General features: G+C 42.3%; 1 protein-coding gene across 3 annotated transcripts; it reads left to right on the top strand.

Moving 5' to 3' along the window:
• Positions 1-6: 6 nt before the first annotated feature.
• GATM (glycine amidinotransferase) lies at positions 7-20,020 on the top strand. Of its 3 annotated transcripts, none has more exons than XM_025212101.1 (9): positions 7-75; positions 1,005-1,223; positions 8,162-8,357; positions 8,644-8,834; positions 10,523-10,660; positions 11,856-12,020; positions 13,690-13,753; positions 13,865-13,981; positions 17,589-20,020. In XM_025212101.1, exons 1-9 carry the CDS (start codon positions 7-9, stop codon positions 17,615-17,617), a joined length of 1,188 nt encoding a protein of 395 aa, XP_025067886.1. In that variant the 3' UTR covers positions 17,618-20,020. The 3 variants fall into 3 exon arrangements, with proteins under 3 accessions (XP_025067886.1, XP_025067887.1, XP_006030465.1); XM_025212102.1 differs by lacking the exon at positions 17,589-20,020 and adding an exon at positions 17,553-17,578; XM_006030403.1 differs by lacking the exon at positions 17,589-20,020 and adding an exon at positions 16,289-17,302.
• The last annotated feature ends 263 nt before the right edge of the window (positions 20,021-20,283 follow it).

Genomic DNA, 20,283 nt, shown 5'->3' with positions numbered 1-20,283 from the left:
GGAGCGATGCTGCGCGTGCGGTGCCTGCGCGGGGGCAGCCGCGGAGCCGAGGCGGTGCACTACATCGGGTCGCGGGTGCGTAGCTCCCAGAGGAGCCCCGAGCCCGGCCCGGGGTCCGGCACTGAAAGGAGAAGCCCTGCCTTGCCTGGGGGCTGCATCCATCGCAGCCCGGGGGCAGCTGTCCCATGATAGCGCCGCTGAGTGCCACTGCCTCCCTTCAACAGCGGGTCCCTCGGGTGTTTCTGGTGCCAGCTGGCATGCCCCAGCCAGGGCGCCCGTGCGCTGCCGAGAGACGTGGTGCGGGTGGCCAGCGCTAGGAGGGGACCCCTGGATTCGGAAACCCGGGGCTGGCATCGTGGCCCGCGGGGCAGCGCGCTGTGCCCTCATCCGGCCTGCCTCCCTGCGGAGGGTGTCTGGTTGGACTTCTAGTCTCTCTTCGCAGCTGTTCCTCCTGTCCAGGCTAGCACCTTGGCAAGTGTCAGTGCCACCCTACGGGGCAACCCAGCCATGACAGCGAGAGCTGCAAAGATGCTTTTCCTCCACCCAGCTCTTCTGTGCCTCGATGGATGGACCTAAAACAGGGCCAGATTAGGTTTGCCTGTTTAGTGGCCACATTGACGCTATGTGTAAAATTAATGGAACTACTGTCTATAAGAGAAGGTGCAGGGGAGGGGGGAATCCTACATGGATTTAAGATGGCCTGATAGATTTATGGCCAGGATTATGACAGGGTTGTCTGAAATAGCAAAGGACAGAACTTGGAGACCTGGGAGGTCTCTCCGAGGCCTAAGTTCATTGTCCAACACAGCTGTGCTTCTTTAAAGGTGAAATATTAACATTTCAGGGGAATGCCTACAATAAAGAGTGTTGTGCTCTAAAGAAAAGCCTTCCAGGCAACATACGCTGCACTCAAAGACCCAGGGATGCTTAATTTCTCCTCTTGTATTTGTTTAGTTGTGTGAAAGACCTGACTTTCTTCTTTTTCTTTTTTTTCCCTTTTCAAGCTTGGAAGATCACTTACCGGATGGGTGCAGCGAACTTTCCAGAGCACCCAGGCAGCTACAGCCTCTGAGGCTTCCTGTGCTGCTGATGACAATAAGGCCACCGATCCTCTTCTGAATGACTGCCCTGTTTGCTCATACAATGAATGGGACCCACTGGAGGAAGTAATTGTAGGGAGAGCTGAAAATGCATGTGTCCCTCCTTTTTCTGTGGAGGTTAAGGTAAAAGGTTTATATTGGAAAAAATGCATCATTTTGCATATAATGTTTCTTAGTTTGTAGGGTCCCTGTGCACACTGAGGAGTTCACTGGCATAGCTGTTGATGTGATTTCCCCTTTACCTCCACTACGTGCTGACAGGGTTACCAGCAACAGTGGAGCAAAGAGCAACCCTAAAACAGGCAATCTGCTTGCTGACTCTTAGAGACAGGGTTAATATTTACAGCTGTAAGCTGGCAGGATTCTTTTGCTTCTAATTTTTCCTAATTGGAACTGCCATACTGTAGATTCAGCATTGTATGGAAATACATACAAGTCTATTTTCCAAGCATGTTGTGCATTAGTAGGCATCTGTTTGTCTTGCAACACAATAGAATTTCCTTAGTGAGGCATCAGCTTGCTGAACATCTCCAAGTTTAGCAGTAGAGCCCAATTCTTGTGCGAGTCCTTTCCGTACTTATCACATCTGAAGTTCATATCAACCAAACCTGAAAGTGGTGTGGGGTTCTTCCTGAGGTTTCTTTTTTCCTCTGCATGTTGGGATCTTCTTTCTTCAAAAGCATTTAAATTATGATCTAATGTTGTGAATTAAGATTACAATTCCATCCCATGCTCCCTCCAATTTGCAAATCTTAGTTCTTGGATTCCATTCTAGGTTCAGGTGTCCTAGCTCAACTTTTTTGGTGTACATGTTTAAAATAATAGTATTTTGTTTAAAAACGAAGTGAAATGTTTATAAAAATATATACTCTATATAATCCCATATTGCTAATGTTAACCTGCTTACAAAATTTAATATATTTTAAATGCAGGATGAAAATGTTTAACACATTAAAAGTGGATTTTCAGATCATCAGGTTTCATCTAGATAGTGAAACACGCTTCTTTTTGAATATCTTTTCCTGCTTAGTTCTGCTTTAGAAATTGGTTTCTGGTTCTAAGAGAAACTAAGGAGTTATTGGGGAAGGTCCAATAGATCTCTATTCCTACTGTTCAAACACAAGACATAAAACTCATTGTTTGCACTTGCCATCCCTCTTTTGTGCACTTGAGGTGATACTGGCACCACTGAACTCAGGGAAACATTACTATTGATTTCACCACGATCTGCTTTTACCTATTCAGAGCTGCAAATCAGCTGTGACATCTCATTTTGCTTGAGCAAAGAAACCCAAACCCTACTAGGAAAATATGCTAACTGAGAATGGCATTTCTCATGTACAAGATAAAGGAGATGCAATTCATAAAATCGAAGGTAATGTTTGCACTTCCATGAAGCAACTGAGGGCATGAAAAAATACTCCCTTGCTTTATAGCTAACTTGTAACATTATTTGTGGTCAAAATTCTGTAGCACTTGTTTAACTCCCTTCAGCAAAATTAGGATACATCTACCCATTGTAAGCAGTGTCATGAAGAGATACCCAACCTAGCTCCTTACTTTCTAGCCTGCAAACTAGAAGCAGTACAACTACATGTGCTTGGCACTCAGCCTGGGATAATTAGTGCTGTGCTCCCTCTCTGTCTCTCTGAAATTTAAAAAAAATTATAGTTTTCAGATAATCCAGCAAAATACCTATTTTAAAAATGTTGTGGAGTGAATACAGCTGCAGTCAACGTATCCTCCTGTAATTTGAAAGACTTGTTTTTGGCAGCCACTTCAGTCTTTTGGCTGCGATCTGTAAACGATGTGATTCGCATAAGAAGGAGGAATGAATGAATGGAAGTGGGGTACCACTGCGTGTCTGATGAATATAAATGGCATTGGCACTTGATGACTAGTACACACCCTTATGGATGCTACAAAAGTGTGTGCATCAGTATCACATTTGGAAAATCACTAGAAGTGAAATGACCATTGCACTAATTGCTGGGTAGTATCTTGGTACAAGTCTCTCTCTTCATTTTTACAAAACAATACATCGGTCTTCTTTGCTGGTGTGAATATATAACTGGGGAAAAATATTATCACTACACAAAATAGATATCAGATATGAAACTCTTAAGTAATAAACAGTACCGTTTTTTAAAATCTCTAAAATACATGTTCATGTGAAGTGTAGGCTGCTTTCATTGCTTATTGAAGAGCCATATAATACGAAGTCCTCCTACAAATAATTAATAGTATGACCATTACATTTTGAAATCACAGTTCATTACACATACAAATGTTGTCAAATGTTGGTTATGCTATTAGTTAATCTGTTAGGAGCAAGATATGCTTACATAGGACAAAACTTCTGTTTGGACAAATTCTGACAGTGTTGTGGCAGGTGACTAAGCAGATGAACTCAGCCCAGAATCGCTGCATTAAGGACATCCTATCTGCGTTGTACTGACAGCAGGGATGTGTGCTCTCTATTAAAGTATGATCTTGACATTGCTTGACTCAAGACCCTTTTACAGCTGGATTTGTCACAACCATGTAATTTCTTGGGAAGTAAAGAGGAAAGTATGTGTGGCTGTAGGAGAATGCGTGGTAGGAAAAGGGGAGTAAAGATTTCCTTGCACTCACTGGGTCCAGATTCATTCTTGGTGGTTTTGGAACTAACTTGCATTTATCCTGTGTGACTGATTTGTCTTGTTAACTGAACTGGATTCCACAGGAATGCTGACCATGTCACATCATCTACATGTGACTTTGGAACAGCTGGTGAAGTCTGTGTGGTGATCAGATTACCCCAGACTAGCTGATTAAAAAAAGAAATGTGGGAAATAGAGGAAAGACAAGTTGCTTGAACACTGCAGAGGTGGGTAACTATGAAGTGATCTCTATCCCTTCTTCAACTTGGTAGTGTCTATCACTTTTTCAAGTTGTGTGCTTGGACATTCCAGAAATTAAAAAGTTCAATTTTCCCCTATCTGCTCAAGGCCCATGGCAGAAGGGAAGCTGTTGAGGAAGTAGGTAGGAAGAAGCTCAAGTGGCCAGGTTGGATAAATCCAATCTGACGATTCAGGTTAGTGGTCCATTGTTTTGATGAATGATGGTGGTTCACTAGTCCAGAATTTTGTGGGATCATGTCGGGTAGTCACCAGGTATGGGCGTGTGCCCTTACATCTGATGGACATTCACTGGCCCACTCAGGGGTGCTCCCAACCTTTGGTCAGGGGTTCCTATGTTCTTTCTCTCTCTCCCCGCCTGCCATGACTTTGATGTTGAAAAGGATCTTTCTTTTGATTATTGGAGATGTTAATTAAAGGGAGGTGGTGACTACCCACCTCCACTGCGACTGACTGCCAGATCCCGCCCCAGTTCCTGAGGCCGTGAACAGGGAAAGCAGCTAAATGATTAGACTGGAAAGGTTCTTTCCTTTCCTTTGGTTTTTTATTCTTATCATTAAAACATTTGGCAGATCTTGGTTCTCCGGGAAGCTGGTCCCGATTACCTCCTGGGCTTGTTACTGGGCTTCTCTCGGCACCGGCTTTCCCGCATTCCCCAGCGGGCTGGGGAGCACCCTTTTCCCTCCACGCTGGGCTTGATTGGCAGCACGTGGCCACTTAACGAACAAAAAAACCCCCTTTAATGAGATTGTAAAGGTTGACTGGGAGAGGACACTGCTTTCCCTGCCCTCTTTCTTCAGCCAGCCCTGGCTTCTTTTCCCCTCGGGGTCTAGGCTACGGGGCCCTTGGAGAGGCTGGGTTTCATTTTTCCTTCCTCCCGGGTCTCTCACCTGTGCTCATCAGTTTTCTTTCCTGCCGTGGCTGCGCCTGAGTTACTCGGCAGCCAGTGGAGCTTGATCTCTGTCCCTGAATAAATAAAATAACGGGCTTCCCCAGCTCCAAAGCATCTGCCCTCCTTGGCTTCCTTTCCTTTCTTCTCTGCCCTTCTCTTTACCGTCTTTAAAGGGGTTCTTCCACACCCGGAGACCAATCGGGTGCTTACCCGGCTCCTGGGTCAGTCTAGCGTTGGGTGCTCCCAGCCTCCATCCTCCTGAGGATTCCTCCTTCCTCGCCTTCTCTCCCTAGCTTTCCCCTGGATATTGCCCCGGCTGCGAATTTGCCCCAATCCCTTTCACCTGCTGCGGTGATAAGACTGGGTTGGGGCACACTGGGAGCTCCTGCTGCAGCACGGAGGTCCCGTTCCAGTTGGGTCGGAGCTCCTGGCCGGGGAGGCATTCCCAGTAAGCACCCTTCAGCTTCTCACAGATCACTGTTGTACACATGCTTTCAGACACACTGGTTGACTACATCTCCATGCCAGCCATATGCTGAAACCACAGCTCTGCTGAGCATATTGAGGCTGTACCCTGCCTCATGGAGGTGGTAACAAGGGCTTTCTGCCAGGCTAATGAGGAAGTCCTGCCATCTTTGCTATTTGGGTAGACTTCACTGTCCCATGAGCATCACTTCCCGTGTACAGGAGAGCTGGAATCTGTCTCAGAAGGAAGGACTTGGCTCCTACTACACCTCTGTGTGTGACCTTCCCACCCCATTCCTGGAGTGGTGTGATGGGCTGTACTTCACATGGTGGCAGCCACGGTGCCCACCCAGAGTTGACAGAGGAGCCTAATGGAGTTTACACCCCTCAGAGTTGTTTCTGGATATCTGCACAGAGGCAGAGGCCAGCAATTTCATTATAGATTTGTTGTGTTTTCCAGGTTTTTTCCTCAACCATGAGGGCTAGGAAAAATAATACCTGAAAAACAAGTGCAGAGATTTCAAAGTTCTCACAGAAGCCCAGGAGTAGGGGCTCTAAGTAACGGCATATGGCATTTGTCTCAGTCCAGCCCTGGCAAATGATAGCAAACCAACTTTCTGCCCATCTCTTTACAGAACACGTTTCTTTCCCCTAAGTATGGATGTTAAGGGTCCTTCCTGCCCAAGGGCAGTCTCCTGGGAAGTGGGGTATCTGCATTCAGGGCATATATATATATATGACATATATATGACTCTCCAAAGTCACTGGAAGTGGTGCACCACTGTGCTGAAGTGAAGCTTGAGGTGGGAAGGCAGAGGAGAATAAGCAGTAATTGCATGTAAAAATTACTGGGTGGAAAGATGGACCAGAGGGCAAAGTGGATCAACAAAAGATTAAACTCGCAGACAAGTTTACCTTTCAGATTAACTTCAAGGTCCTTGTATTACTGTTTCTCTCCCATCTTCCTAAACTGGAATCATCATAGTAGGGGGTATGTTTGCACAGTGTCTAGCACAAGGAGGCCCAGATCCTGACTTGGACCTTTGGGCAATACTTTGGAGTGTAAATATTAAGTAGCAGAAGCTGACACGTCTTCTATCACTTGCTCCATTGGCTTTTGCCGTTGGTTCATTTCTTTGCTCAAACATACCCTTGTCACTAGCTTTTCAGATCTGTTGTTTGGCTTTTACACACCAAAAGGGATTCTACAATTGTAGAAGATACAAGCATCCACATGTATAAAAGGAAAATGAACTTTAGTACTGCATCTGCATTTGTTGACTATTTTTTCAGAACTCCATTTTAGTAATCATGTTATGTGTCCACACCCTCTGGAGTAATTTACCCTGAATTTTACCTCTGTATAAGTAGTAGCCCTACAATCACCTCTCCCAAGTTAGCTGTCTACAGTAGTCACAATTACAACTTTTAAGTGACAAGGTGGCCAAGGAGCCCATTTTCATTGCAATCAACCATGGGAGCAAACATATGACTGGTACATTGTTGGAACTTACCCTGGTGTTTGAAGACTTCAGGTACTTCAGATGGGTAACTGCCCTAGAGCTACATAACTTACAGTAGTTTAAGGCTGTGTATTGTATATCCACTCCACTTTTATCGTGCAGTGAATTGAAATTACATCAGAGTACATACTTCCTGTGCCTAAGCCCTTAGTGCTGTCTTAATACTCTTGCAGCAAGAGAAACTTAGGTTTAAGATATCTGGTTGCTTTTCAGATGGGGTGAGTGATGTTAGCTAGATGGAAAAATGGTAACATGGTAGAAATGAAAGCTTTGTGATTGAACTTTGATTGCCATAATATTCAGCTGTAGTCATTTAGTTTTTGGTACCTGGTTTTAATCAGGCCAGTTAGTGAGATCATCAGGAGTGGGCTCTGCTAGAGGGTTGTGATTAGAAGGGAATTAGCAGGAAATATTTTTCTACTTCAATGAGATTATTGACTTCCATTTAGGTAGGTAACGAATAAGGTAACTCAGTGGATTCATCTTAAAAGATTTTTTATGCAAAAAAAATCATGCTGTTGTCACGTTGCAGGCCATTTTTATTCTCTGTCATTTCTTCTATTTGGAGAAGATATCTTTATCTTAGGCTGTGTGCCATGCATGCCAACTGTAACCGACAGGGGAGCTATTTATTCTCTGGCTGTCTGAACCTTCTCAACGTGTACTATTGAAATTTAACTCCAGATAATATTAACTTAACTCTTGACTGGGCTACTCAGCTTGCTGACCATTCAGAGCAGTGCTTCCCAAAAGTGGCAGTCACTTATAGTCCCGGAGTCCTAACACGTGTACATCATAGAGCACGTACACACACACCCCATCAAATGCAATTCCAAGTTTTCGTACTGAAAGTGCCTGCACAAATATTAATGCTCCAAAAGCAGTTCTCAGCCAGGAGTTGGCAGCAGTTATTTGCAGTCATGAAACTTCTCCTATTTGCCTGGCTCTAGTCTCTGGGTGGTAGAAGGATTCCCACACCATTGACAGTGTCACCTCTGAAGGACCATCTGCAAGGCATTCAGGGAAACAGTACTAGGACATCAGACATGTAGGTGAAACAGTGGAAGACATACAAAAACCTGTGACTAGAAGAGTAATAGCTGCTTTAATAAAATCAGCTCCATTGTATGAAATATTCCCAAGTAGAAGAAGGATTATTGTGATTGATTTATCTTTTATTGTACCAACTTGGATGTTTCTTGGACCATTACAGCTACAACATCACTCCAACATTATCAAGTAGAGTGGTTATTTGAGCTATCTGTCCTTTTTTCTCTTCAGGCCAACACATATGAAAAGTATTGGGGGTTCTACCAGCAGTTTGGAGGCCAGAGCTTCCCCAAAGATCACTTAAAAAAAGCTGTTGCTGAAATTGAAGAAATGTGCAATATTCTGAAAATGGAAGGAGTCATTGTGAAGAGGCCTGAGCCAATTGACTGGTCAGTCAAATATAAAACACCTGACTTTGAGTCTACAGGTAAATGACATCTTGTAACTGAGGTTCTTACCACTTATTTCCTGGTCATCCTGAGCAGAGAAAGGTATTTAGGCATGTTAGTCTGAAGACGAGCAGGAGGCAGGGTATAGATGCACCTTATAGATGGACTAAATCAGAGATACATAAGCTTTGAATTGAGGTTTTAAACAATGTTCATAATTGCTAAATTCAGTAAAGTGTCTTGCAGATATTCTAGCTGTTAATTATTTCAAGATATGTATTCCTTTCCATATAGCCTGATGGCTATCTTTTTTTTTTCTTTTAGGTATGTATGCTGCCATGCCAAGAGACATCCTGTTGGTAGTTGGAAATGAAATTATTGAGGCTCCGATGGCCTGGCGAGCTCGTTTCTTTGAATATAGAGCATACCGGCCAATCATCAAGGAATACTTCAACCGTGGGGCCAAGTGGACAACTGCACCCAAGCCCACAATGGCAGATGAACTCTATGACCAGGTATTATTCTCTTTCCTTCATTTGTCCCCACCCCAGGTGACACATTTATGGCACTTGCTGTCGGGTGGCTTTGGACTGCGCTTTACATTCCGTGAAGCTTTACAAAATGTATGAAAACATTTTTAGTAATGGTGGTACCAGACCCATTTTTTGTAGAATGCATTGTTAATTATTGAAAACCAGAATATAAAACTGAGTAGAAATTGGTTGTAGCCAAAGGGAGAGAAATGTGCAAAAGAAACCTGTGAAAGATTTAAAATTATTGACGAGTGTTCCTCCAAATATTCTTTGCTGAATAAATTGGCTGGGACTTCTTAAAGGAAATAGTTCTTACGAAGCTTTTGTAGAATGACTTGGTGTTACCTGTCGTAATGCTTTAACATGTAATTAATTAAGCTTTATGCTGGTAAGTTTGTTGTAAAGTTAAGAGCAGATCTGAGTTATCTAATGTGGTAACTCAAAACAATACTGAGGGAGAAAACATTAAAGGGGATGTTGTCAAAGCTATCTTAAATGTGCTTGTACTACTTTGAGAAGGGAACCACTTTCCAAGCCTAACACTGACTCTCTTGCTGTATTCTTCAGAAAATGGAGGCTAATAAATTGTGTTCTCTTCCTTACAGATGAGAAGAGAAAAATTTGTATAATGTTTATCTTGTAGAGATGTTGTGAGGATTAATAACTCAAAAAAAACCTTAGAAGCAGACTTTCCAGGTAGTGTAGGAGCCCCCTATTAATGTTCAAAGTTCTGCAATTACTTTATTTTAGACCTTACCCAAAGCCTATGCCTTGACTTCACTTACTGGCTCCAGATATTGGTAGCTACCTATCAAGTCCTAATTTCTTTGAGGCTTGGAGACTATCAGTCATCGTATACCTCATTGTGATGGTTAGAATTGGTTGTGGGATATATGTTTTTGCTAAGTTTCTTCCAGGACAATGGCAGAACTGTCTCAATACTTGAGGGAAGGCCCCTAGCCTAGGATACGAAATGCATGCATTGGTTTAGCTGCTTTTATTCTTTGCATCATCCTTTCTCACAGCAGAGGCCCTTTCTTACCAATAACGGATTGTTTCACATAATTTGTTTGTGCTAGAATACTTCCAGCTTAAGTATGTTTAAAGATCTAGAAGATCTTACCCAGAGAACTATTTGGGGAGAATGTGACTCTTCCTCATGCTATTCTAAAACATGATTAGAAGCACTAAGTGCAGTCTCATTGGATATGCAAGCTAACATGCTTTTTTCCAAACCACAGGGTGTACAATGTTAGTCTGACAACAGCTTTGTGTTAAAGTTTGATACAGTGAAATATCTTGGTTAGTAATGTTTACTTCCAGTGCAGAAGGTACAATGTTCTAGAGATGACCACTGTCTAGGAAAATTTTCTTATGTAACAGCCGTCTCTTTAAACACACTTGTTTCTGAATTCACTTGGCAAACTGCTAGTTGCTTCAGCTAATTGAGTCCATGCATCGCTGAGCTTCATGTATGCTTTTTTCTCCTTGGTTTTTACACAAATGGAAGTGGAGAAAGAAGAAAAATAACATTGAGGATTATACCAGATGTCAGTATATTTATAATCTTAAAATACTTACTTCAGCAGCAGTTGTAGTAATAGCCTTTTTCCACTGACAATTCAGACCAAGTTTGCCTTTGAATAGTCTTGTCTCTTTCTCACAACTAGGATTATCCCATCCGCTCTGTTGAAGATAGACATAAGCTGGCTGCTCAGGGAAAATTTGTGACCACTGAATATGAACCATGCTTTGATGCTGCTGACTTTATTAGAGCTGGAAGAGATCTTTTTGTACAAAGAAGCCAGGTAGGCAAGGGCTGCTTCCTGCAGTTTTGTAATATCTTTCAAATGCTGACTTTTATTTTATTTTTATTTTTTAAATTTAAAATCTTTTTTTCCTGATTTAACGGTAAAACGAATTGTGGGTTATGAATGGAGTGATGGCAGGGGGTGTTTTTTTCCAGAAGACTCTGTTCCAGATCCAGTACTATTTAATATTTTTATTAATGATGGGGTTGCAGGAATATAGATCTACAGATGCCACAAGTAGGGTGGGGCTGTGAACACCCTGGATTAAAGTGCAAAGGAATCTTGCTGAATGGGAGAACAGGCCTTGGGCAATAAAGGAAGTTCAGCAATGGCAAATCCAAGGTACTACATATAAGGAAACAAAAGCAGATGTACAAATACAGAATGGGGATAACTGGGCTGGCAGTAGCACTGCCAAAAAGGATTACGGTGTTCACAAACTCATTATGGATCTGCAATGTGACACTGTCACAAAAAGGGAAATACAATTTGGGTTGCATTAAAAGGAGCATTATGCAAAGCAGGCAGATGATCTTACTATCCAGTTTGAGTACTGCATTGCCAGGAAGGATGCAGAAAAAAGTGGAGAGGATACAGAGATGGGTGACAAAGATGAAGGGGTTGGAATGAAAGACACGAGGAAAACCTGAAGCAGCTCAGTACACTTCAGTTTGAACAGAAGGAGGTTAAAGGGGTGGGGAGTGTGATACTGGTTGTCCAGTTTTGGAAGGGCTGCCATGAAGAAGACAAAGGAGTGCTGTCCTTCCTTGGCCCAGAAGGCAGAACAAGAGGTAATGGACTTAAACCACAGAAAAGATACTTGTATTAAACCTCAGGAGAGTGTCCTGTCCATGAGAACAGACAGAGTAAAAACAAATGCCCCAGGAAAGGTGTGGGGTCTCAACACAGCTTTCCAAGTTTTTGAGAAGTTTTTAAGAAGAGGAAGGATAGGGGTCTGACTGAGGAACAGCAAAGCCTGTATCTCTGCAGGGCTTTGGCTTGAGATTCTTTCTAACCCTATGGTTCTATATAAGGAAACTAGATTTTCCATAGACATCAGACAGTGGTCAGGCAGACTTTGTAAATGAGAGCACATACTTCTTTTTAAACAAGGAAACCAAGATCAAAGTTCTTAAATAATTTAGCTTATAAAGATAAAACACAAATCCACAGTTTGTCACCATTTTTTCAGGTTACTAACTACATGGGCATTGAGTGGATGCGGAGACATCTGGCACCTGAATATAGAGTACACATCATCTCTTTTAAAGATCCTAATCCTATGCACATTGATGCCACATTTAATATCATTGGACCTGGCCTTGTGCTGTCCAACCCAGATCGTCCATGCCAACAGGTAAGACTGTGATGAGGGAACAGAAGCAAAGCTACATGACAGCAGAATAATTGCTGACTCAGAATTTGGAATTGGTTAGAAAAACAATCGTAAGGCTGTAAGGGACCTCATGAGATCATCTAGTCCAATTGGAGATCAAACTTGCAACCTTGGTAGTGTTAGCACCATGTTGTTACCAGCTGAGCTAAGTACAGTAGTTGGTTCAAAGGGTTATTTTTTCAGTTACGTAAATCCCTGGACTCTAGCTTCTACTGGCCCTTGGCACTGAGTTCAAGGCTTTGTGTAATGGTTATTGAACTGTACATCTGAATTTCAGTAGGCTCTGGCACCAGGACTCCACCTCGGAGCAAGCCACAAAAATGACCAGCTCAGCTCTTTATTCCCATTCACTGCTGCTTGCTTCCTACATAGCAAGGAGATATGGAATGTGGTTACCATGCCACTTCTGTTGTCCATAGCTTGTGTGTTTGTGAAAGTTGCCTATGAATCTCAAAGCAAACAGATAAAATAGATGCTACTTGCAGAGCATTTCACATAATATTGTACTTCCGCTACCTGGGTTCAGATAGAGGCTACAGTATCTCTGTTCTTCAGAGGAGTAGCGTTTCTTTATTTCTAGAAGCCCACCCTGTCTTTCAGCTTCAGTATTAATTATACCAAAGGAAAGAGTCCAGTAGTTGCCAGCTCATTTGGCTGTTAAGTAACTCTGGGAAGGGCACTTCAAAGGAGAGAGGATATTCTGTAATGGGTAAAACCTGCCACATCGGCTACAGGGTGGGGAAAAGCTAATTGTTGTGAATGGTGCAGGAAGAGGACTATGACCCTTCTGTATGCTCTTGTTTATTTGTAAGATGTCTTCCTTACAGACCCTGAAGGTAGTAAGCCATTTGTGTGGGATGGCTCTTAAAATCATCACCCCACAACTTGGTGACCAGGTTTACAGAAGAAGCGCTCCCCCTTGTGGTGGACTTTTAATAAAGCAATGCTATAAGCACTCAAGCGTGCACAGTTCCCTATGAGATTGAAGACCCCGGTACTATTCTGTTTATCCAAATTGTCCCCTTTGCTTTGCAAAGATACTTTTATAGTTATAGTAAATATTTCCTAGTAAAAATAAACTGTTTCCTAGGATGACCATGGGCTTATGCTATTTGTTAAAATAACTACACCAGCAGACAGTTTATTTGCCTTCTAATGTTTCCTGCGGAGCATGATGGAACAGTAGAAGACTATATGGTGATTCTTGGCAAGCACAGTTACAGTTTCATTGGCTTAATAGAAGTCTAAGTGATACGATTGGTGCTCTGTGCATCAATAAAATAATACATTAGAAATAATGATGCAAATATAAAAATACCATTCACTTCTTGTTCATGTATTTGTTCTTAACCAATAGGATCCAAAGTTTTTTTGCATACCTCTTTCTTTCTATGTTATAGATTTGAATACAAAAGCCATGGAACTGAATTCTAATACAAAGTGATGAAACCGTGGATATGTTTTGTAAATGTGCTTACATGAAAAATTGATTTTGCAGGAAGAACTTGAATGAGGTGAAGGTATGCCATGCATAAGAGGCAGCATGGAAAAATGCAAAGGCTGGAGGGGAAAGTGATGGGAAGACATTTTAAATCCCGTTGGAAACCTAATTAGATTAAATCTCTTTCAGATTGAACTCTTCAAAAAGGCAGGCTGGACAGTGGTTCAGCCCCCACTTCCACTCATCCCAGATGGTATGTTGCATTTGCTCTGCATTTGTAAGACCAGCAGCTTGGGGTGCATAGGGCAAGAATGAAACTGAATGCATGACTGCAAGACTAAGCCATTCATTTTAATGTATTTAGGACACCCACTGTGGATGTCTTCTAAATGGCTCTCCATGAATGTCTTAATGCTGGATGAAAAACGTGTGATGGTGGATGCCAATGAGACTTCCATTCAGAAGATGTTTGAAAATCTAGGTGAGTGCTAGTTTGTTGTGTAGGTACAGGCCAAAGTAAAATTCTCTAAGAGGTCACCTGTTCTTATGACTGCACTCTAAATAGGTAGAATGGCTAGTACTGTACAAATGGAAGAACTGTTTTACCCACTGAATTCCTGGGTGAGAATCATATGAATGAGTTCACTGATTCTTCAAGTCAAAGAATCCTTCCTGAACGAATTTGTTTCCTTTTTAAATGTAAAAGATGTAAAAGTTAGTTTCTCCAATTTTGCAATGCAGTTTTTCTTCTTGAAAAAACATGAGCATGCATTGATGGGCAGGACTGCCTGTGCAGAGCCTTGCTTATCCTTCATGGCTGAACTGCACAAAAATTCTTACAGCCCCAGATTTAAACTTTTTCTTTGTGCTATGAATGGTCAAACTTGGGATACCTGATGAAGGGATTTCAGCTGATTCATAGCTCCCCTAGAAGTGGCAGCTTCTGGAAATGGCTCTGTCAGGGCTCGGTTTTCTTTTTTTCCCAAGCAGTTGGGGATGGAGTGGGTTGAGAACGTGAACTAACTGCCCATAAAATGGTAGTATGCAGTAGACTGAACAGAGAGTAGAGAGAATCTGTAATAGTGCTGCCAGAGAAGAGATGGATTCAGTCTATTTAAACTTAAGCCATGCTATGAATAAAGACCGTAGAAACCAAAGTGTTATTTATATATAGCCCTGGAGGTTCATGAGTTATCTAAACTTGTAAGGAGAAATCTTGCCACTAATGAGTAGTATAATCAGTTTCTTCATTGTGGCTTAAGCTGTAATGTCTCAATCTCTCAGTAGGACTTGCTGTTTAAACAGGCTGGGAAATCAAGCTAGGATTTGATCAATCACTTGGATTTTGACCACACTGAAGTTAAAATAATACTAATAATGATCATGTGAATAGCATTTAGTTGGAGGGAGCAGACTGGGGATAGGATCTGGGGTATCTGGCACTGGGCAAATCACTTACTCTCTGTGCTGAAGTTTCTCCTTTTCTGATTTGAGCCATTAGGGCTAAGTATTATCTTAAAAACAGATATTGCCAGCAGGGCTCTGTTTTTGCTATAATTAAGGATAATGGAAAGGATAATAGTTCTTTCAGTCTCTTGTGGTACAACAGCTACTCTGTATCACTGATCACCTTGTTGCCCTTCCCTGTATTTTTTCTAATTCCACTGCATCCTTTTTGGGATGTGGAGACCAGAACTGCACATAGTGCTCAGTGCAGTTCTATAATATTTCCCATTAAAAAGTCTTTATCAATAAAGGTTGCAGGAAGTGTGAACACCATGCTACTTGGTGGTATTAGCAAGACTTCACACATAGCTAGACTGCACGTGTGTGCTTTGACACCGTAAACAGGAACCTATTAGACTGAGCAGGTACAATGGGCTCAGTCCACCCCAAAACTATGTAGGCTGATGTGGAGTATTGCCAGTTCTCATGAGTTTATTACAACTCTCACAATATGAAACCCCAGGCACTGGAATTGTGACTACATTGGCTTCTTCATTGCAAATTGTTTAGCACTCAGTTTCAGGGAAGTCTGACATGAGCCTTAATGGCTCAGAAACCAGAAGGCAAATGAAATGTCCAAAATCCGCGTGTGAGAGGAACGCAGCTAACCCGAACAGCTCTACTGAACAGCTGAGAAACTGGTAGTTCAGAGTGCTGTAAACCCCTAGAAATGAGAAGGACTTGCTTCAGAAGGAGTTCTTGGTGCCGTGACCTCAGTCAGTCCACTGGTGTTGTGTGGGAGCTGAGCCCACACATGTCAGCGGTGAAATGAAGGGAGAAGCAGCTTAGCTTGTTTGCAGGCAATCTGTATAACTCTTGCACTGGAAAGAGGAAATATAAGCCCTGAGCACTCTTAAAAAAATGTCATTTCTAGAAAGTGACTCTATTAAAACAACGTATTTAGTATCTGAGCTCTGGATTCCTAGGTTTCTAACTCAACCCTAAGAGCTAAAACACTTCTCTGATTCTTCATGTATGTACAGCAAAGACAGATTTTGTTTTTGGGTTTGTTTGGTTTTTTTGGTTTTTGACTAGCGTACCCCAACATGTCAGATGTCGGCTCCTCTCCTGGCACCATATATTGCTGCAGGTATGGCTGGAATAGCCGAGTAAGCTGTATTCACATTTCCCTAGAACTTGAGATAGTACGGCACAGAGAGATTATTAACCAATAAATACGAGATGGACACATCATGTCATGAGCACTGAACTTTGTTTAGTGTTCTGCCTAGTGCCTAACCTGTGAATTGGTTTAACAGACTCTGCCTTCTGTGTCTTGCAGGCGTTTCTACAGTTAAAGTGAATATTCGCCATGCCAATTCCTTGGGAGGTGGTTTCCATTGCTGGACATGTGACGTCCGCCGCCGTGGCACCCTGCAATCTTATTTTGATTAGTCATTAGCCAAATAAACAGTTGCAAAATTTGAGAAATGTGCTTAGGAAACAAATAAGTACGTTTTGGCATTCTCCTAAAATAAGTGCATGAGCTGCAGTGCTTGAGCAATGGTGTCCCTATGGCGGTATAGTGACAGTTGATTCTTCCTCCACTCTCTACACTAAATACATGCAGCTGAAACTATATTGATCAGCACAACAGGACTTCTGGCTGACTTTTTTGAAAGAATTCCTCTATTCATTTGAAGCCACCTTCAGGTGGCTTCAAATGTAAAAACTTGACAGTGCATCGAAGGCTCTTGCTAGAATAGCTTGGCCACTAATATTAGCCATCTACCTCTATTTTTTAATATTCTATCAAAAAGGCAGCTTGAAATGTTAGACTCAAGTTTAACATTTACTTTTTTTTTTTTCTAATCTGTTTACTGCTGTAGCATAGCATGTTTTTTTAATGCTGATAAAACAGCCCTAACTTTACAGATCTCGTATGGAACCAAGTACTTGCATCTTTATAACATTTTTACATTAGTTGGACTATGCAGATATTTAGGGGAAATTCTTCTGAATTATTTTAATTCTCGGCTCTAATTTTAATAAATGTCACTTTTCTTTGGTACAAAAGGTTTTACTGTTTTTGCCTATTACAAGCATTTTACCCAAGTGTACCGTGCATTGTCGAACGCCTTTTATATGCAACTGTTAATTGTATGAAAAGTAGTTGGGATGCTAGGTCTGCAAATTTCATGGTGTGAAATTGCTTACATAAAAATGCAAGTTTTTCTTAAACCATAGCAGCTGCTTGAGAGATTTGTAATGACAGCACCTCTGATGCTGTGAAACAGTTTTAATGTTGATTACTGGACCTGTATTTTTTATGCTAATAAACTTTTTGCATTCACAATTTAATCTCCAGTTGCAGTTTTTACCTAGAAATTAATAACATAGCTTTGTCCTCTGAGCAATCAAGTAAAATCAGTTTACAAACTGTGTTGCAACTCTGGCTTTGCACAGTCCATTCATTCTGTGTGTGAGCACTTCACCTCCTGGAGTCATGCATCTTAATCAGGGAGCTTACATGCATTCATCTAACTCTGGCTAAGTGGCAGGAGGAGTATATGCTAAGTTAGGTGACTTTTTTTTTTTCTTGGCAGACCAACACTGATTACAATGTGCACTCTCTCTCATAGCACCTGTATCCTGCTCCTGCAGCCAATAAGAGTTTTGCCAGTGATTTGCATTGAACTGGGATTGGACCTTGGAGCCACTTTCCTGAGTAGAAGAGAATGGGCAGCCACAACTCCTCCTTAAAGTTGCTTCGCAGAGATCAGTGCTGAAATCACAATGTCAGCATTGTACATCAACTCCAGTTATTTTGGAGCAGTAACAGGACCCCAAGATGGGGTGGCAGGCACTTCAAGCTCTGGGTAAATGAGTGGACAAATGTACACATGCATATCTAACACTGTCAACTCTGAGTGGGACTGTGGTATATACTCGTGTTACACGGTACTTCAGGCACAAATGTGGGCCATGTACTTTACCACCATGTACACTCCAACAGCCTACACTGAATGGGAGAAAAATGGCTCCTTATGACTACACCCAATTCATATTCAGCTCCACCCCAGCTCATCTTAACACAGATCTCTCATTAGATGAAAGGATGTTTACAATAATTTTAACACTTTGCTATCCACTGATTGAGCCTCAGTTGGGTAGGACACTTCCAGTCTCTGGAGGAGTATCTTGACTCCTTGCTCCACCCCCCGAAACATGCTCTCTTCTGGCTTGCATTTCTGACATGATCTATTGCCTACTGCTTTTGCCAACACCTGCTGCAAATTAGAAGGGGCATTATAGTGGCAGGGTAGGGAAGGCAAGTGGGATTAGTGCTGCCTGAGTGAAGAGGTTTTGTTGTTCCTTAGGAAACAGGAGCAGGCGGTTGTATTTTAGGCTTCTATAATATTCTTTAATGTGGAAAATCTCTCCTAGCCTCATTGCATTTGACTCAGCTTGACAGGGGAAGACAGGGTGTCTTTAGGAATTGCACAAACCAAAACACTTTTCTTATGTTCCAAGATTATGGTCACAGCAAATTTCCCTCTAACTGAGGTTTTGTCCAAAAAAAAAAAGAAAAAGAAAAAAACAAGACAAAACACCTTTTAGGAGGCATAAAAACACAAACAGCCTAGTTGTTTCCCCTCCCCCCCTAAAATTTGCCTTCTAACATTAAGTGTTCCTGAGCTGTTCACAACCTAAACATTGCAGTGCTCACCAGGTGCATGAGAACCCAGGGAATGAACCCAAAGGGGAAGCTGAGCCAGCTTTCCCTTTGCTGCCAGCTGAGACAATGCAAACAGCTGAGAACAAATCTTAAAAAGCAACCTTTAATCTCGGCTGGTGCTGGTACATGAGGAGAGATTCAAAATATTACCTGGTTCAGTTCAGTTTGCAAATCTGGTCTACTCTAGGAATTTGAGAGGGAGCATCAGAAAGATTTCTACCTTCTCCCTTCTTTCGGGTTTTGGTAACTGCAAACGTTTCTGCTTTTGTGTTGTTTGCAGGCTCTTTCTTTGTCTACATGTGATCAATTTATCTCCAGGGAACCTTGTGCTTTTAGTTGAACTTAATCAGACCGGGACCCTTAACTAAGCTTTTATGGGTTTTAAAGAAAGCGTGGCACTTATTTCTTGGAAGACAAATGCATGAGCTCTAATGTTGGAACAAAGCAGGCCTGTGAAAGCTCCTTACTGACCTATTTCTTTCTTTCCCCATTCAGATTAGGAAGCTGAAACTACTAGGAGTGAAGTACTGGCTGGGATTTGTTGGCTGTCAGTCTTTAGTTGAAAGGGGGATGGGGGGGGAAGATTCAGTGCACTTTCACATTTAGACCTTAGCAAAGATCTGTTTCAAGGTTTCTGATGCAGTGGTCTGGCCTTTGGCAATCTACTTTGAATACCCTATTGGAAGGGCAGCAGTGGGAATTCAGGCCAGCTTTTTTCCCTTCTAATCAGGAATTTGTTGTCCTCATCTGCTTCTTTGCCCTTGTGGAAAGGAGGTAATGCACAGTCTGGCTGCCTAGGAATCTGAAATTTCTGTTTTGTCTGGACACTATATATGGTACTTTGGACACTAGATGTTTAGGGCTCATGATTTGATGCAGTCACATGTTAGGAGCAATTATCTCATTATGACTAATAGGGGTAAATACTATATTGGTATAAATACCCACAAATGGATAGCAAGCAACCTTAGCCACACATCTCGAACACTAAAATTCTGACTTTTCTAGACATGCCAGACTTTACCAGCTATGAACATTCTCCTGTACTCTTACAGTATTTGGAGTGGTGCACACAACAGGAAGCCTCTCCCCACCCGAGTCATGGTTTCTCTTTTCCTGCTGGGGCACTTGTCCTGTTGGCTAACTCCTGATGGTGTTGGGTGGTTTTAGAGCAACCTTCCCTTTTACACTTCCTTCAGCCAGAAATCCTCAAGTTGGGTGGTTGGTGTCTGAGTACAAAAGGTGACCAAACGCTCAGCCCACATGCCAGACCAATGCAGAACACGAGAGCAGGTCATGTTCAGCGTGTGAAGAGCTCATGATCATGAGGCCGACCAGCTCGTGATCAGACAGCCTTAACAAATCAGGAGCTGCGGGAGAAGCGTGCCTGCCTGGCCAGCAGACACACTCTCTTAACTGTAAATCAGCAGCCTCCTCTGATTGGCTGAAGAGTTTATAAAAGGGACAGCGCGCTAAAGCGCAGGGTCCCGGGTTCCACACGAGCCCTCGGATAGGACTGATCACCCTGTCCAGGAATCCGTGTCCCCATGGACGAATAGTCATACGAATAGTCATACGCATACGAATAGTCACACCCT

Source organism: Alligator sinensis, unplaced genomic scaffold, assembly GCF_000455745.1.
Source record: "Alligator sinensis unplaced genomic scaffold, ASM45574v1 scaffold476_1, whole genome shotgun sequence".
Classification (NCBI taxonomy): domain Eukaryota; kingdom Metazoa; phylum Chordata; order Crocodylia; family Alligatoridae; genus Alligator; species Alligator sinensis.
The sequence above is the reverse complement of the archived record's forward strand: the minus strand, read 5'-3'. Positions and strand labels throughout refer to the sequence as shown.

Bases quoted from the DNA above. Each gene is read 5' to 3' on its own strand.
- GATM (XM_006030403.1), top strand. From the start codon at position 7: ATGCTGCGCGTGCGGTGCCTGCGCGGGGGCAGCCGCGGAGCCGAGGCG. The intron at 1,224-8,161 runs GTAAAAGGTTTA...TTTTCTCTTCAG, and splicing joins CTTTTTCTGTGGAGGTTAAG to GCCAACACATATGAAAAGTA. The intron at 8,358-8,643 runs GTAAATGACATC...TTTTTCTTTTAG, and splicing joins ACCTGACTTTGAGTCTACAG to GTATGTATGCTGCCATGCCA.